General features: G+C 34.1%; 1 protein-coding gene across 3 annotated transcripts in view; it reads right to left on the bottom strand.

The window, feature by feature from the left end:
* Nucleotides 1-9,078: 9,078 nt before the first annotated feature.
* Nucleotides 9,079-19,506, bottom strand: part of PPM1A (protein phosphatase, Mg2+/Mn2+ dependent 1A) — a gene marked incomplete at its 3' end in the record, with an annotated part of 50,093 nt that continues 39,665 nt past the window's right edge. Inside the window, exons 4-7 of one of the 3 annotated variants that reach the window (XR_014021346.1) lie at nt 18,072-18,180; nt 16,633-16,690; nt 16,444-16,555; nt 9,079-15,663 (exon numbers count right to left, since the gene is read on the bottom strand). Coding sequence is in view for 2 of the 3 variants with exons in the window: in XM_081288975.1 (XP_081145101.1) it covers nt 16,585-16,690; nt 18,072-18,180 (215 nt within the window). Of the gene's footprint in view, nt 15,664-16,443; nt 16,556-16,584; nt 16,691-18,071; nt 18,181-19,506 lie in introns of those variants that run through there. The other 2 variants (XM_081288976.1, XM_081288975.1) reach the window with 2 other exon arrangements.

Genomic DNA, 19,506 nt, shown 5'->3' with positions numbered 1-19,506 from the left:
GTAACACAAGGAAAGAGGTGGGCTAATTCCAGGACTGGAATGATAGCACCTTAAAAATCTGGGGTTCTTACCTCCTAGGATTTTATGTTCTGAACAAGTGACTGAATATAGGGCTTCCTTCCAAAGCCAGATATAAGGGTCTAGAACTGTGCAGTCCAAAATGGTAGCCACTAGCCACATGTACCCAATTAATTGAATTAAAACGATAAACTGAGTTGGCCACACTTGGCTAATGGTGCTCAATAGCCACACGTGGCTAATGGTTCCCATAATGAATATTATTGCAGAACGTCCTGTTGAACAGTATTAGTCTAAAACAAAAATGATAGATCTTTCAAAACTTTTGCTTTCTATTCTCATGACCGATGGTTTAGAAGCTTTAGAATTCTTATAACCAAGCTTCAAAACCATGTTTCCAATTGTCACTCGATCATTTGGAGCTCCTCATCCACTGGGAAACTGAAGTATTTTTTGAACCTAGGTGGGGCTGTGTGCTGTTATTGGTTGATGTATCATTCAGAGAAGACTGAATTATGCTTTAACAAGTGACTCCCAACTCTCAGTGGTTTACAGTAACAAAAGTTTCTTTTTCATTGACACTGAATGTCAATCATAAATCAACACTTTGTGGCTCTCTGTCCATGTACTCTTTATTCTGAAAACCAAGATAATGGGAAGTCACCTATCCAGAGAGGGCCATGCTCATGATGGGTAAAGGGAATGGCAGAACCACCATTAAAGCTTCTTCCTGGTAGTTTCTTAAGTTCACATTTAACTGGCTAGAGCAAATCACATGGCTAGCCTAATGGCAGTGAGATGGAGATGTTTCATCTACCCCAAAGGAGGGTCCCACAGGAAGTATCCTTTAGGAAGGGCCAAAGGAGTATTTTGAATAAAATGCAGCAGCTGGGAGGAGTGACCCATACATACCATGAGGGAAAATTGTGTTGCTGATAAAAATAGTGGTGTGCACTCATGGAAGTTTTCAGATATTTTATCTTATTCTCCCCCTACTTGCCTATGAGCTGTTAATATACATTACTGAGTGGGTCTGTGACAGGTCCACATCACAGAGATGTCCTAGACTTCAAACAGGAATTGTCTACACTTGTGTGTTGTCTCCCTTGGGGTGGGTGGGGAGGGGGGGCTCTTCCATTTTTCAAAATTGCACTATGTGAGCCTGGAGCATTTTGGTGAATGACATGTATGGATACTGAGAAAACAAGGTGGAGCACAGCAGACTGTTGCCACAGATTGTTGCCCAACATTCATCTTTTCCTAACTGCACACCGATTCTCTCATATGCCAGTATGTGTGGTCTTGGTGCTTCACACAATTTTGGTGTCTAGAAGCCCAAAGGATATATCTTTCCTCTAATTGCCTTGGCTCCTACCCATTTCCAACCTGATTTTTCTATAAGACTGCCAGTTCCTAATGGATTTTCTAAAAGTTTCACTGTTTTGCTTACTTTAGCTGAAGTGAGAAATCAAAGAGCCCTGGTAACAAAGAACCCTAACTGATCCATGCCTTGTGCAGTCAGTTCTCACAGCCACTGACCACTCTCCTGGGGAAGACACAAATGAAAAAAACTAATTGCTGGTCGACAACAACCAAAGAAACTATTAGTCTTGGCTGATTAGGAATTTAAAATGGTTAGTGCAGGTGCTGTTATCAGCAGGAATCAGAATTGATCCTCACTAGCTAGGTAATAGGAAGAGAGAAGTAGTAGTTTGCAAGCTTCTTGTCTCCAACCTTTGTCCAAAGTTGATGATGTTGTCTTCAGCAAATGGTGCTGGGAAAACTGAGCATCCAGGTGCAAAAGAATTAAGTTGGATTCTTACATCATATAAAAACATTAACTCAGTGGACCAAAGGACTAAATTTTAGAGCTAAAACTATGTGATTCTTAAAATTTATATAGGTGAAAATCCTCATGATCCTGGATTAGGCAAAGATAGTTCCCAAGAATGACATCAAAAGCACAGGCAATTAAAAAAAAATGTAAGTTGCCAAAATGAAAAAAACTTTGTGTGTAAGCATAAAAGGATACTATCTCCACAGAATAAAAAGGTAACCCACAGAATACTGCAAATCACATTTCTGTAAGGGATTAATATTCAGAAAGCAGAATGAACTCCTATCACACACACACACACACACCCCACTTAAAATGGGCAAAGAACTGGACTGGGTTGTGGCTCAGTGGCAGAGCATTTGCCCAATATATGTGGAGCCCTGGGTTTGATTCTCAGGACTGCAAAAGGCAGGGGGTAAAAAAAAAAAAAAAAAGACTTCTAGATATTCAAATAGCTAAAAATCACATGAAAAAAAGACTCAACATTAGGGAAATGCAATGAGATGCCACTGCATTAGAATAGCTATTATTAAAAAGAAAATAATTATTGACAAGGATGGCGAGAAACTGGAACCCCCATCTACTATTGGTGGTAATATAAAATAGCAGCTCCCTACAAATGTTCACAGAAACATTATTCATAATAGCCAAAGGTGGAAAAAAACTCATGTGTTTTTCAGTGGAGGAATGGACAAAACTGTGGTATGTACATATGGTGAAATATTATCCTGCTTTAAAAAAGAAATTGCTATATGTTATATTGATGAACCTTGAAAACATTATGCCGAGTGGGGCATGTAAAAGTTAATTGCTGGTCAACGAGAATCAACAATTAGGAATTTAATGGGACAAATCAGAAATAAAAGGACAAATAGTATATGATTCCACTTATCTGGAGTTATCTAGAAAAGGCAAATTCCTAAAGGCAGAAAGTAGAATAGAGGTTACCAAGTTCTGAGGAGAGGAAAGAATGGGGAGTTACTCCTTAGTATGTATATACAGTTTCTGTTTGGGGTGATGAAAGCTGTTTATAGAGTGATGACCACTCTATAATCTCACTAAACTATACACTTAAAAATGGTTAAAATGGTAAACCTTGTTATGTATTTTATCACAATAAAATGACAAAAATAAAGCTGATGGGACCTTCCTTGGGAAGTTAATTGGAGTAGATAATGTTGATCAAAGATGTTTGGAGGGAGTTGGGCACATATGACTGTAATCCCAGTAGTTTGGGAGGCTGGACAGGAGGAATGCAAGTTCAAAGCCAGCCTCAGCATGGCAAGGGGCTTAGCAACTCAGTGAGATCATGTCTCTAAATAAAATATAAAATAGGGCTGGGGATGTGGCTCAATGGTCAAGTCCCTGTGAATTCAATTCCTAGTAACAAAAGTGGGGGGTAGAGGAGGGAAGAAAAAGAAAAATGATGTTTGGAGGGGCTGGGGATGTGGTTTCATAGTACAGCATGTGCTTGGTATGGAAGGGGCCCCTAGGTTTTGATCCCCAGTACCACCAACACCACCCCCTACAAAAAAAAGTTTGCTAAATGCCTTTTTCAGCTTAAAGACTTCTCTTATAGTGTATTTTGAATAATGATAAGATAAACAGTATAATTTATTAACATTCTTCAATTTGTACAATAATCTATACCACCTAACAGACTTTTGGTGTTTCCTGAGAAACAAAACTAAAAAAAAACAGTTGTAAAAGTTGTCCCCAAAGTTGGAGGATTAAGGTTTACAGGCTCTGAGGCAAAAAACAAAATTCCCAGAAGTACCTCAGAAATAAGGAACCATCAACTAGAGATGATAACACTGAAGACCACATACCACACATCTACTGACACACAGTAGGGTACAGCTGAGACAGCAGCCAGTTCTTAAGTGAACTGCCTGCCAAGTCTCAAAGACAAAAACTCAAAATTGCAGGTGTGGATAGCAGTGAGAGGCCTCTGACAGGAGCAGCTTGCCCTGTGGCACATTTCGGGATTAGTAACAACGGGGGTTTTATTTGATATTGGTTAATGATTCTCCCCAGCAACATTGGGGAGGACAGCTGCAGTGGCTGTAAGGTGAGGGATCTACTATGTGAGCAGAGTGCTCACTGAGTTTGTTTTGTTGCTTAAACTCGCAGTCAGAGAACTTCTAAAGAATCATGTTCACCAAGAATTCATTATTGTTTGATTCATGACCTAGCCACCACTGGTGTACGCTGCTGCTTTAGTATGGGAGGGAAATTTTCTGATAGTCCTGAGACTATCTAGATCATCACATTCAGGACAAAGGAACTTGTGTTTTAGAAGCAGCTCAAAAATAAACACCCAACAATCAAAAGTCATTTTAGTAATAAATTGCTAATAAACCAGAGCTACTTTTAAGTTTAAAACGATAAAACATTTGCTGTCCAACTTAAGAGCCTTGAAGAACGAGGAATGACGGTTGCCTGAGGACAGTAGAGGTCAGTGGCAGCAGTAGGGAAACCTTGACAACATTTCATAAGGCTTCAGGCTCTCTGCTCCCATGCACTTGAATCCAAGTGCACAGTTCAAATGACCACACCTCTGCTAGTCAGGCCAATGAAGTGCTGCTGTACTGTGATTGTGAAGTTCATCCACTTCACGGAGAGCCTGCTCTGCCAGAATCGATGCCCACTCAGTTCCTGTCTCTTTCAGGAGCTCCAGAACACTCCACACTCCACCCAGGTGGAGGCTGTAAACAGGTCAGTGTTCTTGATTCAGCAGTCAGCCAGAATGATTTAATGACTATTAAGGTGTAGGCCAGCACGACACTGAGTGGTGTAGACACAAAGAGCAACTCCTTCATGTATTACAGTGCTTCTGGATTTGAGGGGAAAGCTGACTAGAGAGAAGCAAAGGCCACTCTTACTGGGGTGTCTACAAACTTCAGTGAAAAGCTGTTTTCAAGTGGGTTCAGTGACTCAGGAGGATAGGCAGGTGGATTGCAAGCTCAAGGTCAGCCTGTCTCAAAATAAATGAAAGGACTGGGAATGTAGCTCAGTGGTAGAGTGCTCTTGGGTTCAATCCCAAGTACTAAGACATAACAGCTGACTTTTCCTTTGTGATGTACCTTTATTAAATCTCTCAGCCCTTGAAGCCCTCTTTCTAAAGGTAGAAACTTCCTGGTAAGGCCAGCATCGTCACTGGTCACTGCTGCCATCTCTGCCCAATGTCTTCCTTTGCTTGTCTGTCCTCCTCCGGAGGGGAGACTTCCTACTTGTCTGTGCCCAGGCAAATCCAAGCTCACCCAAAGCTAGGTGGCCCCACTTCTTCAGTTATCAGGAACACTTTCTTCATAATTATAAGCATTTATAATGTGACCCATTTCACATGTCCCAGCCCCTCTGCTTCCACCACGTATCTCAAATGTCACAGTTCAAAAAAGACCATCTCCTGGTGCAGTGGCAGTCTCATTTTCTCCACATACAAAGCATAATTTTATTCAAGTGTATGCTTTGTCCCTGGTAGAGGTTAGGGCTTGTCCTTTCAGGTCTGTGAGCTTGCATGTGACCTGCTTTGAACAATTAAAATTTGAGTAGGGAACAGCAAATCTAAGTGTTGGTAAGATCTCAGTGTTTTGAGTGAGACATACATGTTCCAGGGACAGCTAGGATACTAGTGAGGTTAAAGAGTAAGGGAGATGAGTTAAAGAAATCACAGAAACCAGGTCTCATGTGGGGTGCTTTGTAAGCTACTACAAGGACCTGGGATTTATGAGTGAAATGGTAGCCAGTGCAGGGGTCCAAAAAGAAGAGTGACATGATCCAAGGAGGGTAAAGGAGGATGCGGGGAGTCACTGGGGAAGAAGAGAAGGCAACTTTTAATGTGACCCTTCCAACCTTCACTGCAAAAGGATATTTAAAGTTTTCCAGATCAATCAATCATGAGGGCAGGGCTAGAACCACTGCTTCATAGAACTTGGGGAACTGATAACAAAGAAAATCTGTATCCTTATAACCTCATTTCAATTCCTTTTCTAATCAAACAGTGATGGTGGACAGCTGATATTGCACTAACCCTTCATCCCCCTAATTCAGACCCTTTGAAGGGTCTAAGAGAGCCACACGGTGGGAGGAAAGGAGACATGACTACTGCACCGACCAGTAACACAACAGTGATTCCTATAAAACATAAGGATGATATATGGTGCCCTACATATCACTTTGAATTTCAGAAAAATAGAATTTTCTTTAACTTTAAAGTACAATCATTTTTTACATGAAGTACTCAAATTTTTATACCTGAACAATTGATTTTTGAAAAAATGACATTCATTCTATAAATTAAAGTATCAAGAAAATTCCCACAGATTCACAGAACCAATCATGTGATCTTCAAAAATTGCTACTCCATTCTTCCTTATCTCAAGTTATGAAGACTTGCCCACAGGAAGTTTCTTTGTTGGAACCCTGCTCCTCTTGGGACGAAGTGTTTAAGGATATTGTGGTCTTGTCAGATGCCAGATCCATCTGGTCCTGAAGCAGGAAAAACTCTCTGAAGGTTAAGGTGAACTAGTAACACTACTGACAGTCACTGTGGAGTTGACTTTGAACATGGATATTTATACATGTACATGTAAATATACTTAAAACCATACTGTCATTCAACAGTTGGGCCAATATATAACATGTTGCAAAAATCAGGATAGAGTACATGGCAAACAAACCTTTACAGTATGAAAGGATGAAGAATTTGATGATTCTGGACTTTTCTGTAGTCTGGGAACCTATATATTTAAAACAAAACCAAAGGAAACAAAACAAAATAAGAAAGCATTCTGTAAACTTCCTGTGATTTAGGCACAAAAGCAGTTTCATTGCCTTTATTAAATGCTAAGACCACTTTTATTAAGGATTGTTGCAGTAGGGTATTTGTTGAAATACATCAAGAAATGTATAGATTTACATGGATTATATGGATGTTTACTTGCTATGCCTAATGACAAGAAGTCATTTCCTATATGCCTCTACAATATTTACTCACTAGAAAATTTTGTTAGGAATGGAAACTTATTAGTTAAAAAGTTTTCAATATTGTAAATAATTGAGAATAACTGTGCTATAAGATGAATCTTTGCAAAAATATTTTCATTACACAGAATCAAATACACATTTAAAATTGTTATAATGAGAATTAGACAATCCATGGATGAATTCAGTACATTAATGGAAGGTACACATATGACCTTGCTGACCCAGAACAGTCACAAATTCTTCTGAGTAAACCCTGGATTTTTAAATACTACATAATTTAAGTCAGTTGTTACCAAGACAAATATAAATAGCAAAATATAATGATAAATCTTCAGAAAGGCTACAGCATGGCCCATAGCTTAAGTCAGAGTTTGACACCTGGAACAAAGAGCCCTCAGCCAGCTTTGCAAGGACTACATTTAAAGAACAATTATTTTCACATAATTCCTCAGTGCTGCCTCTATCATAGACTGAATTGGATCCATATATCTCTACATTCCAATAAAATATTAGAAGGGAACATTCCAGTTACCTCACTTAATTATGCAATTCAAAGTAAGTTCTTGAAATTACTTTCCTATCCAATCTTTATTGTTATAATCTTGCTCTGAACATTTAAATTAAATAATCGTTTCCTTTCATAGTCACTACTGGATAACATTTCGCACACTGATTTAAGCAGCATGTTGACCTAATTTAGCATTGCATATTATCAAATTTCATGTTTTCAAATAAATAAATATATGTAGTATATATAGTGAGAGAGAGAGAGACAGTACTTTTCTTCCGATCTGTCATCTGATTCTTAGGGGACACTCTTATAGATAAAACTTCCAGTTTTATAGATCAAAAATGGCCAGATATTGGGAATTGTCTTTGGAAAATTTTTCGGGGGGTGGAGGGATTTTATTGTGTAACTATAAGAAAAGCCACAGGGGATGCTTTGGTCTGGAAGAATCATGCCTATTCTTAACCTACAGTAGAGAATGACACACATCCACTATTTAGGTAACAATACAATTATTAACATGAAATACAATTCTATGAAAAGCTTTTATGATACTCTAAATCACCTTATACAGGATATCAGAACCAATAAATATGAATCTTATGCAGATAAAAGGCAGCCAGTGAAACAAAATCCTTTATCAGTATTTGGTCAAGTGGTTAGTTTTGTGGTAAATTAAGTAAGTTCTACAGAGAGCATACAAACCAAGTTTTCTAGGGTAGTTCATCGAAGAATGAAGTTTTCAACTAGAATCAAATTTGATTTGATGGGAAGGTCAATCTAAGCTTTTAAGCAAGAACATGGAAAAACAATTAGTTATTTACAATTAGAAAACAAATATTAGTTTTCCATTAATGGATTAAGATAAAACATAACTGAAACAGACAAAAAACAAAATAGCTCCAACACTTAAAATTACAACTCTCCCTGTAAAAACTCCTAACACAAAAATCATAAACAAAACTGCAGAATATAAGAGGTACCAATTACATATAAATTCAACAAATCCTTATTTGTCTCAACTTTAATGAGTTATAGGTCTTGCTATCTTTGGTTATTATGCCTGATTATTGTTTTCATTATACATTTTACAATAAACAAAATGAGCTCTTGCAGCTCATAGAATTTCACTGTTATCACCAATTCAATTCTTAGATGTCTCTAATTATGGAAGTGAAGATCAGACTTAACTAAAACCTATGTCACTTTTTGAACAAAGGACAGATGTTATATAACCAATTATCAGAATTAGTAGAGGCAGAAAACACCTCCCTTCTGCACTCTAACCATACACGAATTTATATTATATAAGTGCTATTATATAAGCAGGCAGTACATCTTGGATATTAGGTGAGGAAGACCTTTCCCAGGCCATTCCCAATTTTCTGTCTCAACTCTTCAAGGAAGTAAGAAATATATCATGTGCTAGAAGTCAGGCATAAAAATATTCTTGTCTAAAAGGAACAATTACTGGCTTCTTTATCTCTGGAATGTTTTAATGACAATAACCATCAACCCAAACTTTTTGGCTTTCAGTAATCTTCCTAAATTAGGAATAAACAAGTCTAGTTCACGTTTTGACTATCAGATTTATCGTTTTGGCAAATTTACCCACTTGAAAAAAAAATCCTCTTAAGACCTTCCAATAATTACTTTCAAAATTTCCAGGTTTCTCAGTTAAACAAAAATGCTGCTTAGGATATTAAACAATCATAAATACACACGTATTATGCAATTGCCTGTTTATTTAGTGGCACCAGTTTTGCAAACTAGAAATTATTTCTACTTTTCATCTCACATACAATCTGCAACCATTCATAGGCTGAATGCAATTTCTTCAAAGGACTTGAAAACAAAAGTACATTCTTAAAGTTAAAACTGAATTCACATATTTCTTTGGATCAGAAAATGATACATCATACAATATACACATTTATGGAATTTTTTCTTTGAAAGTTTGGATCATATAACCTGCAAAGTGGATGAGTTAATGTGGAGAATTTTGCTACACATTGTGTTTAAGAAAATTTCTGAAGTTAGTTGTCATAGTCTTATATTTAGAGATTTTAAACAATTAATTTATACATAATGCAACATGCTTTTAACATGTACATGTCTTCCCCCTCAAAACAATTATACAATGAAGTGAAATTATTTCAGTTGTGAAACAGATCATAACTGGGGTATTGTCACTAAAAGATGATATTTTCCTACAGATATGTTGTGTTCAGTTAGTCAATGACCAACTAGGTAAGATAATAGTTACATTTCAGAAGTCCCCAAAATGCTAGGGCTACAGCTCAGTGGTAGACCACTTGCCTGTCATGTACAAGGCCCTGGGTTTGATCCCTAGCCCTCTCAAAGGGGGAGGGGAAATTCCAAAAATGGACAATAAAAACTGTAACTGAACATTCAATTTTTCAACAAGTGTCAACAATTTCATAAAATTTTTTATTGTAATTATTTTTTTAAAATCTTATTAATGCTATACATTGGTGGCTATTCGTGTTAGATCCTGTTTTTAACATTTTGTATTAAGTCCTTAATTCCTTAGAATCTGAAATGAATTTAACATTTAATGAACTCTAATGCAAGAAAAATCAAATCTTAAAACCTGAGTAAGATATGACAGCTATTGTGTTGTTAATATATTAGAGCTGCACTGGGGAGGTTCAGAAAACTTTAGATACACTCAATTTCCATTTTACCTTTCTGTTGAATTTCAAAAGTGGCAAATCTTAGAGATATTATCCTCAAAAGTAATCCAAATGTGATTTTTTCATCTCTATAAACTCTTTTCGCTGAAAGTCTTTCAATATCAGATTCAAACCATGCCCCATCCACCTATTTGCTATTTTCAAAAGTAAAACAATTCCTTAAAATAGACTCAAGTTATATTTACATCCTTGGAATATTTTTATGGACTATGCAGGAGAAAAAATGATGTCCTATTATTCTGTAATTTGGAATCTTAATTGGGGTTGAGGGGTAATGAACCACTGAAACATTACAATTTTTAGGGAGTTTCCCCATGATTCATCTGTCTCAAAGGGACAACAACTCCCCAAAAGTTAAGAACCATTACTAAAATGAATTTCTGTCACTCATTGTACCGAGTTAGGACAGTACTAATTCTGTAACTACTTAATCTTACACATAATCTAGCTTACTTCAGAAAGTACCATACAAATGCAAATATCCCTAAACACTTTTTTACTAGGAGGACTATGTAAAAGGAAAAGAAAAATTTTCTAAACATTTAATGAAAAACCCATTAGTAGAAAACTGGTTTTAGGAACAATGAAAAGAACTGAAGGGCTGTTTTAAGGTAAAGAAATACTGCACGTTATTCCGTGTTAAAGAATCAGCAACTTTTACCTTCATCTTCCTTTAAAAAGTCAAAATTATTCTAGCAGTGAAAGGTAATTCTTGGTGGCTTATGTGGCATAATAGTTTTTTTTTTTTTTTTTTTTTTTAAACATCTACAGCCAGGTCAAGGTTCTTACCACTCTATCCCAAGTTTTCTTATTTTCAACCCAGTTTAATAAAGTACTAATGAGGTAATGAGTTTAATCTTTCTTGTTCAAGAAAATGGAATTGGCCTATTTGGATGAGGGGCAGCGAAAAATGGGGGTGGGTGGTGGTGGTAGTGAGAGAGACACACAGACAGACACACTGAGAGGAAATGAGGGCAATATTTTCATGCAGGATAAGAAAAAATGTCACTTTTTTATTAACTTAAACAACCTCCCCCCCCCCCCTCATAAATGTAAGCTGTCAACTGCAATCTGAATCTGAGTTTTTCTAATTAGCACCCCCATCCACTAGTTAATATAAATAGGAAACCATGAGAGCAGAGGCCACTAGCTTAATATATAAAATAGATTAAAGGAAGAGTTTGTATTGAGGTGAACAAAAGTGGAAAATGCTCACTTGACAATAAAGCAGAGCCAATGCCTCTCCTTATTTCTGAAGAGCTTCTTAACAGTAATAACTAACACTTAGCTGATGTATTTTTTTGACCAAATAATACAGTATCATACATTTAGGAAATGTGTTCTTAAATATTTCAAGCATACTCTCTGAATATATAATTTAAAAACAAATACTAACCAAAACACATGGCACATTATTTAAGGAAATAAAGTAAAATTAGGCTTCTAAAATTTTAAAACATGAAGTAGACTTCCTGATGCCTAAAAACTGTGAGTAGTCAATTAAAAAATGGCCAACTCATCAGCAGTATTTATAAGCAAAAGTATATGAAACTCCCTAAGATCCCTTCAAAGAATAAATATTTATATACTGAAATGTTTACTTATCCTTTCTAGTACCAAATCCTAATACAATACTAAAATACAAAGTTGAGCTAAAAGTATATGCCATGAAATTCAAAATTAAAATAAAACTAGAAGGAAATTAGTACCCAATTTCATCAGTTCTTTCAGAAATCACACATTGAATTCCCAGATGAATTTGTCCAGTAAAGATGGTTAGTGATTACTTAATGGTAATCATTTGGCTAAAATGTGGTATCAACACGGGCACTATGTTATTAAAAGAAAGAACACAAAAAAGTTTTACTTAAACAAGATCAATTTAGCTAGAGATACTTATTTTTTTAAATGCCCTCCCTCAAATCCCACCTATATTCTCAGGATTGGAAAATTCTAAGAAATCTATGACTTATTTCTGACTTGCTGCTGCCAACAGAATAAGTGAAGGTCATTTGTTATAGATAATCAAGAATGCTTAAATAGACTTAAGCCTTGCTTCATCAGTCCAATTTTACTCTTAGGCGGAGCTAAATTTTCTTTTGAGATTTTTAACTTTGGGGAGGAGAAAAGAAACAATAGTTTTCAGGTGAATAAAAGCAACAAAATGAGCCCTTTAGGGCAGAAGCATACCTTTTGTTCAGTAAAGTACCTGACAAACAGAAGGTGGGCAAAATATATATATATATGTGTATATATATATATACATATATATATATTTTTTGAGTGATCCAGTTATAATACTAACATATCTTTAGGTTATTAATTTTGCCCAAATGCAAACTCCTTGAAGATAATGACCCATTCAATCTATTTACGGTCCTAAGGAATTTAACCTAGATCAGTGTTTCGTAGATAACAGTTTGTGGAAAAACTGAGTTATTAGAAAGATTAATATATGGTCAAATGTATGACCATTATAATTTGGATTATTTGAATTATATAACTGATATATTCTCTAATCCAAATTTCTTAATGTTATGACGTTTGCATAAAAATTAAGCTGGAACAATTGCATAGTTCTCTAGAAATAAATTGTTACAATTAAAAATGTTTGAGGATAGTTCTAAAACTGAATAAGAAAAATACCACTTTAATTTTTAAAAGATAATACTGAGAACTGCTTCTGTTATCTGTAAAAGTATATTCCTAAAGAAGGTGAAAATTAGGGAGATCTTGTTAAAATAATAAGAATTAGATAAGTGAAATATTTTAATGTGAAATATTTTAATGTTAGGTAGTAAGAATCTGGCTATACAAAACTGAATTTCTGGTTAACAGCAGTAAACTGGGTTTATCATAATATGATATCTAAATGAAAGTTTAATCTTAATAAATCTATATATCCTCAGATAAGAACCACCTCCCCCCCAAAAAAAAAACATAGAATACACCAAAAATTCTGAGGCAATGCCCTGAGATGCTAATTAGTATTAAAAAACAGTGGGGGCTGAGAATTCAAGAGGTACAAAAATGAAGTGCACAAAAGAGGTGCAAAAATGCCTTTTAAATGTGGTTGTTTCTCACCATGACCATTACCCCTAGGAGTCAAGCAGTCTGCTAGTACAATGTAAAGTTCCTTTCTGTATTTTTAAAATGGAAAGTTATATTTTGTACGGCAGTGTTGACTCATATGGAAAAGATTTAGTCTTCTTAAATCACATTTAAACACAGTCTTCTCACATTTCCAGCCAATTTCAATATTAAAAACTTTAACAGAGGAGTATCTTAATTTTCTCTTTTGTTTAAAAGACTCTCAAAAAAAAAAAAAGTTATGCTATGCTATGCTATTATGGTTTGAAATATAGCTTCCCATCGCGTGTTTTACTTATGGTTCAAGTTTTGCATCTAAAAGATACCACAATCCAGTTAAATATTTTGCAAATTATGAAACTAAAAACTTTTGGTTATTTATTAAAAAGTTAAGGAACTGGTTTGTTGTGATAGGGAGGTTAGCTTTCAGTACTGGCATGTTTGGTAATCAAATCTACACTAGAAGCACTGGTATTCATTAAGTGCAAATTTAAATGCTTGCAAAGTCATAACTTAGAACATTATCATACTTCGCACTTTACCACAGATTTAGACATTAAGCATTTATTGTAAGTTAAGTAAGGAACTGGTTCTGTAATTCCAACTTTTCTGAATTTCTAAATATAAATAGTACTTCAGTTTTTCTTCATTCATGCTGGATTAAGAGATAAATTAAATACAATTAAATTACATTTAATCACCTCACAAATAAGAGGGATATTGAAAAGAGTTTGCTGGTATGTAACTACTTAAATCTGAGACATTTTACATTACTTTTCCTACTAGGTTCCCTAACTTTACATTAGTTTTAAGGCTATATATACAAATATGTATATTTCCAAGTTAGGGAAAACAAACAAAACAAAATGTATTATACTAGCTTTATACACAAAATTCTGATTTTGTATTTAATGCTGTATTTTAATCTTACATTTTAGTAGTTTCCTAGTGGGGAATCTGCTTACTAACTGATTCATTTACATGATAATAAATACAATATTCAACCTAGAAAGACAAAAATACAAAAGGGCACAGAACAGTAGTCTTTTCAATGTGACAGATTGTAAAACTTACTTTCACATGCTTAATCAGAAAAATTTAAGCCTAAATTAAATTAGGTTTATATCTACAATTCCTTAAGCTTTGAAATTTATTTTTAAAGGCCAACAGCTAAATATTATCAACATGCTATATTTCAAATCACAAATACATCTTAACCACTTGGATTCTAAAGACATGGGCCAATTAAAAGTCACAGGCAAACACACACAAACACACACATACCTACCATAGAGTGTTAGATTGTCAAACTTTGACAATTATTTAATTAAACAGTAGGCAAATTCAAGCTGATGTACATCTTAATGAAAAGTAAGCAGCCTGAAAGAAACTTATTTTGAAAAACAAATTAAGGAACAAGAGAGACTTAAATCTTTTAAGTTTTTCTAATGGAAGGAAAACAATTTCATTGGTGACTGAAACAGTATTGTCAAATTAAAAGAGACTAACATCTTTCCCTTTGAGAACATCTCATTTACAATGGTATGGTGTTTTAAAAGGCCGGGGTAAAAGAGGAATTACACATACATGATTAAATTTCTTGTTTGTTAAATCAAGCTTTATTGATAAAATGGAATTCAGAATATCTTACTAGGAACAGCAGCAGGCCCAGCCAATCATGATAGCAAAAATGTGGCAGTCTCCTACTATATGTAGGAAGCTGCTGCTTATCAATTAGTAATTAAATGTAAGGACTTGTAAAAGAGGTGCAAAGAATCAAGGCATTTTAGCCCCAAGATTGATATTCTTATGAATATACTGTATTACCTGCAATACTCATAGCAACAAGGAGAGAACATCCTGAAACACAGTTAAATAAAGAGAGTGGCTTTATCAACAATGCCAATCCCTTGCCAAGAACATTAAGATAGTTTTCCATCACTCCTGGGATATTCAGTTTTGTAAGACTTTGAAATTCTTCTCCATAATCATGTGCATGTTTGAGCACCTAGCTGACATGGCTGCTGCTCTCCCTGTCCCAACCCCAAATCCAAATATAACATGACTTGAAAGGGCTATATATCTGTTGCATCACACAACAAGCCAAATATTTCTTGTATCTTCGATAGTGATTTTAAAGCAGTTCATAATTAAATATGAGCATTTTGTACAAGGACAATTACACTTTACAAAAAAAATCATACAACAAAAATTGCTGGAGTCTGATTTACAACATGAATTATGGTTTGAAATCACGTTTACATAAGTCTCAAATTTACAAAAAAAAAAAAAAAAAAAGAAAAGAAAATCAGTTCTGGGCTAGCTGTTGTACTGCTGAAGTTCTCTGGTGTAATCACTCTCACCCATGTCATATCCCCTTCCTTAAGTTGAGGCTGGATGCTAAAAGGTTCAACAAAGTTGAGTTGCACTCTCCTTTGGAAGTGAAGGTAAACTCCACGGCTAGATGAGCAGTTTTACCACATGTCATCAGTTGATGCTGAGTCCTTTATAAAAGGAAACAAAACAAGGTACTAAATAAAAGCTTAAAGATGCCAAAGTTTTTACGATATCTGGAAGTGCAAGAAAGATAAGGTTTTGTAAAGCTGTCTTTTAGAACAGCATATTAAAAGTACGTAAGTGTGTATATGAAATATGAATATTTATTTTGTTCCAAGAATTAATCTTCCATTTTATTTCAGAAAAATATTTGGAATGATTTTACTGTGAGGTTGACCAAATGTGTACTAAATCAATACAACTATAAAAAAGGACTCTTTTCTTTGATAAGATCCAATCTTTTTTTAACACTGCTTTTATAAACTTTTATTACATCATAAGAGATTAAGACTTCAAATAATGAGGTTTTAGCAAGCTTCATAATGTAATGCATAAACTATTTCAGAGCTGTGTCCAAATGATTTCAAGTTATCATATTCCTATAAACATCATGTTATAACAGAATTGCAAATAAAAACTTAATTGGAGAATATGGCATTCTAATGTTTGTTTATAGAAACAGAATTCTCTAATATTTAAATGAAGAACATACTTCAGAATTTCAGACAAAAGTATTTCCATACATAAAAACTATTTAGTAGAACATTCTGAAGTTCTGTCGTAGCTATAACTCAGATTAGTTCAAGATTCTGAGTAGAAATATTATCCCAGTTATAAATTAAAATTTGGTGGAGGCAAACCTTCTGAAGTTGACTGTAGAGGCTTTGAAAAGAAACCAGAAAAAAAAAAAATCAAAGGAACTTCTTTTTTGAGAGGTGGCCACTCACCAAGATTATGTCCTCAATCACTAGTACTGTGGTGCAGGCAGAGATCAGAGCAAGCAGAATTCAGAGCAATCAATCAGGGGTGTGTGTAAGAGAATGGGTGCAGTGAACAGCTCTGCAAAAACAGGTAGGAAGGATATGCATTTAGAGTGGAGGGGAAGGAAAAGCAGAGGGAGCTAATATGCTACTTACAGCGTCATCATTTTTGTAAGGATTCAGTCTATTGTAAACAGCTTCAATTACATTCCGCCTAAATTTGAAAAAAATGCAGAAAATTAATTCTTCAGAAAGTACAACAATGCTTAAAAACTCATAGTCAGGTGTTCATTAAAATTTCAATGGTAATCGTACATGTATAAATCACTTAGTTTCATTTCTATTGTCAATAAGCCAGCCTCACTTTAGGATATTTGTGTACCAATGTTAAATTAGAGGTGAATTTACTTAAAAAAAAAATGCAGCATCCCACCAACCCACTTAATAGAAGACTGAGAATCATGGCTTAAGGCAATAAAAATCCTCCCCAAATTAACAAAGGCTATATGGTTAACTTCCATTTGAATTAGAGGCTGAGTCGCCAATGGCAATGCCAATCTTAAGGCATAAAATAAGTTATAAAGTAGAAGTAACTTCAATGTTATGATAAAAATAATTCACATAAACTTTATGTTTAAATTATGCTTTTCTTAATGTCCCTTTAAAAACAAATTCTATTAAAACCCAAAATGTCAAATTTGACATTTCCATGACAAATCTAGGAAGTTGCTTTTGAATAATATTTTCATTAAAAAATCTATAATATTCCTTATAAATTACAGTCTCCTTATTTCCAAAACTGGTTTGAAATAATTTTATAGACAATTGTACAAAGTCATATGAAATATGTTTCCAAAAAATAAAAGCTACGAACAGGAACTTTTATAATGATTATTTAGTGAAATGATTGGCTAGATCTGCAAAATACAGTGACAAATGAAGGAAATCAGTCAATAGTATATCTTTGTGGGGCAATTATTTGGACAATTGAGGTAAAAATGCTTTAAGCATTTCATTATAAAACTGCTTGAATTCTCCAATTTAAGTACAGAAGTAAGTTTAATATTTACCACAGATCAGTCCACTCTATGAATTAAAGTGGAAAAAGGCAAAAAATGCATCCTCTCATGTTCCCTGATATTCAAACTAACAAACAAGCAATAAATAACTAAAAACAACTGGGAAGATGAAAGATACATGATTCAGATGGTGGAAGAGAAATCTTTGGGGTGTTTGTCTAGAGATTGACAAAATAAAATTACATTACTACTACTAATTTTTAGTAGTGCCATGTAATTGAGTCACAAAAATTTTTCACCTGTATTATCTATTCTCTATGAGAAAAATCAATGTCACATATCTTCCACTAAAGACAATCTTCAGCATAATAAATTACAAATAATAGTATTCTGGTGTCTATTTCTAAACAAGCACCAAATATCCTTATACTAAAATACGGACTCCACAGGTTAAATATTTTGAAAACATAGGTAAATACATTACTTTAAAAATTAGCAAATACACACTTGATCAAAGAACACATAACATTTTCATATACTAACAGAAAGCCTAACACTGTGAAGAATGTAACTTACTTGCTTGCCAATTCACCTCCTGGTGGGAGGCTGGGGATGTTCTCACTTGCTAATGTGCGCATCACATGGACTAAGTCGGGGACGCCTTCTCCCTGCTTCTTTATGATTTCTGGGAATCAGAAGTACTTTTTTTGTAAGTGTTATCCAAATTTAATTAATAAAAAAGACTGAAACAAAAATAACTTAAGATTCTAAAGATGGCATTTACCATATCTGAGATATTCTAAACTGGTATAGCATTAAAAAAAAAAAAATCAAACTGACTAAAAATTATGACAAAGGGATGCATAACAAGATAAAAGTGACTTAACTTCAAAGAATGTAAACAATCAGATAAAAATGTAAAAAGAAAAAATATTTCATGTTAAATTAATGTGTTACATAATCAGGGACACGTGTGTACAAATGAAGATATCCTTTCTTAGGATGCCAACTAGTTACTTCTGAGGAGATCAACTCCTCTCTTTAGACTGGATACATATTTTCCTGAACTTTGTCCTGTAAAATACATTACATGAATTTAAAAATAAATAAATAAACAAAAATTCAAGAATTCAAGATTTGAAAAAAATAATCTTTAAGTATGGGAAATTTATTGATCACATACTAATCCAAATCATTTGTACATCATATGTTTATATTTGCAAAATGATACTGAAGTAGCATGCACATTAGGTTATATACTTGAACATCACTCTCAGTTCAATTTTTCTTTAAAATATCTTTGACCAATGTATAGATACATAATACCATTTCCTTCATTGATTACTTGAATGGAAAAGGTCTAAATTTCATGACAAAATTTTTTTTAAAAAGAAAGATATAATAAATGGCACTACTGAATGTAAAATAATTTCAAAACATCATTCAATGGGTATAGCAGTGTTATGCAGATGCATTGTTTTTTAACCACAGAATATCAAAAACTATGAACAAAGAACCTTACAAAGAACTCTAAAACTAAGTATAGAAGTATTCACTTGGAGTTTTAGTACACTTATTTAGTCTACATGCAAAGTGAAGCCAAAGCTTTTTGTAGGTTATATGTTAAAGTTTTGTTCAGTTTTTGTTTTTACAATGTTTATAGCAAAACAATATTTTCTTTGTCTTTACTGGGCAAGAAATTATCATTTTAATTCTTCATTTGTAAATACCTTAGAAAATAACAATGCATATAAAGATCTTTCATCCTTTGATCAAGCCTCAAAATATTAATTCATCATAAAGGCACATATTAAAAGACAGACAATTGCTACCCATAAAATTTCTTTAAATGGTTCAAATTTTCCTTTTAGAATAAATATCAAAATTTACCATCTATTATTTTTGCCTTTTTTTTTTTAAACCAGTCTTAAGTCTGAACAAAAAGCAAGGATCTCAGATTTGGTTTGCCAAGTTCCTTTATTGTGTAATCTTTAACATCTAATATTATTTA

Source organism: Spermophilus citellus (assembly GCF_964194105.1).
Source record: "Spermophilus citellus genome assembly, chromosome: 4".
Lineage (NCBI taxonomy): Eukaryota > Metazoa > Chordata > Mammalia > Rodentia > Sciuridae > Spermophilus > Spermophilus citellus.
The sequence above is the reverse complement of the archived record's forward strand: the minus strand, read 5'-3'. Positions and strand labels throughout refer to the sequence as shown.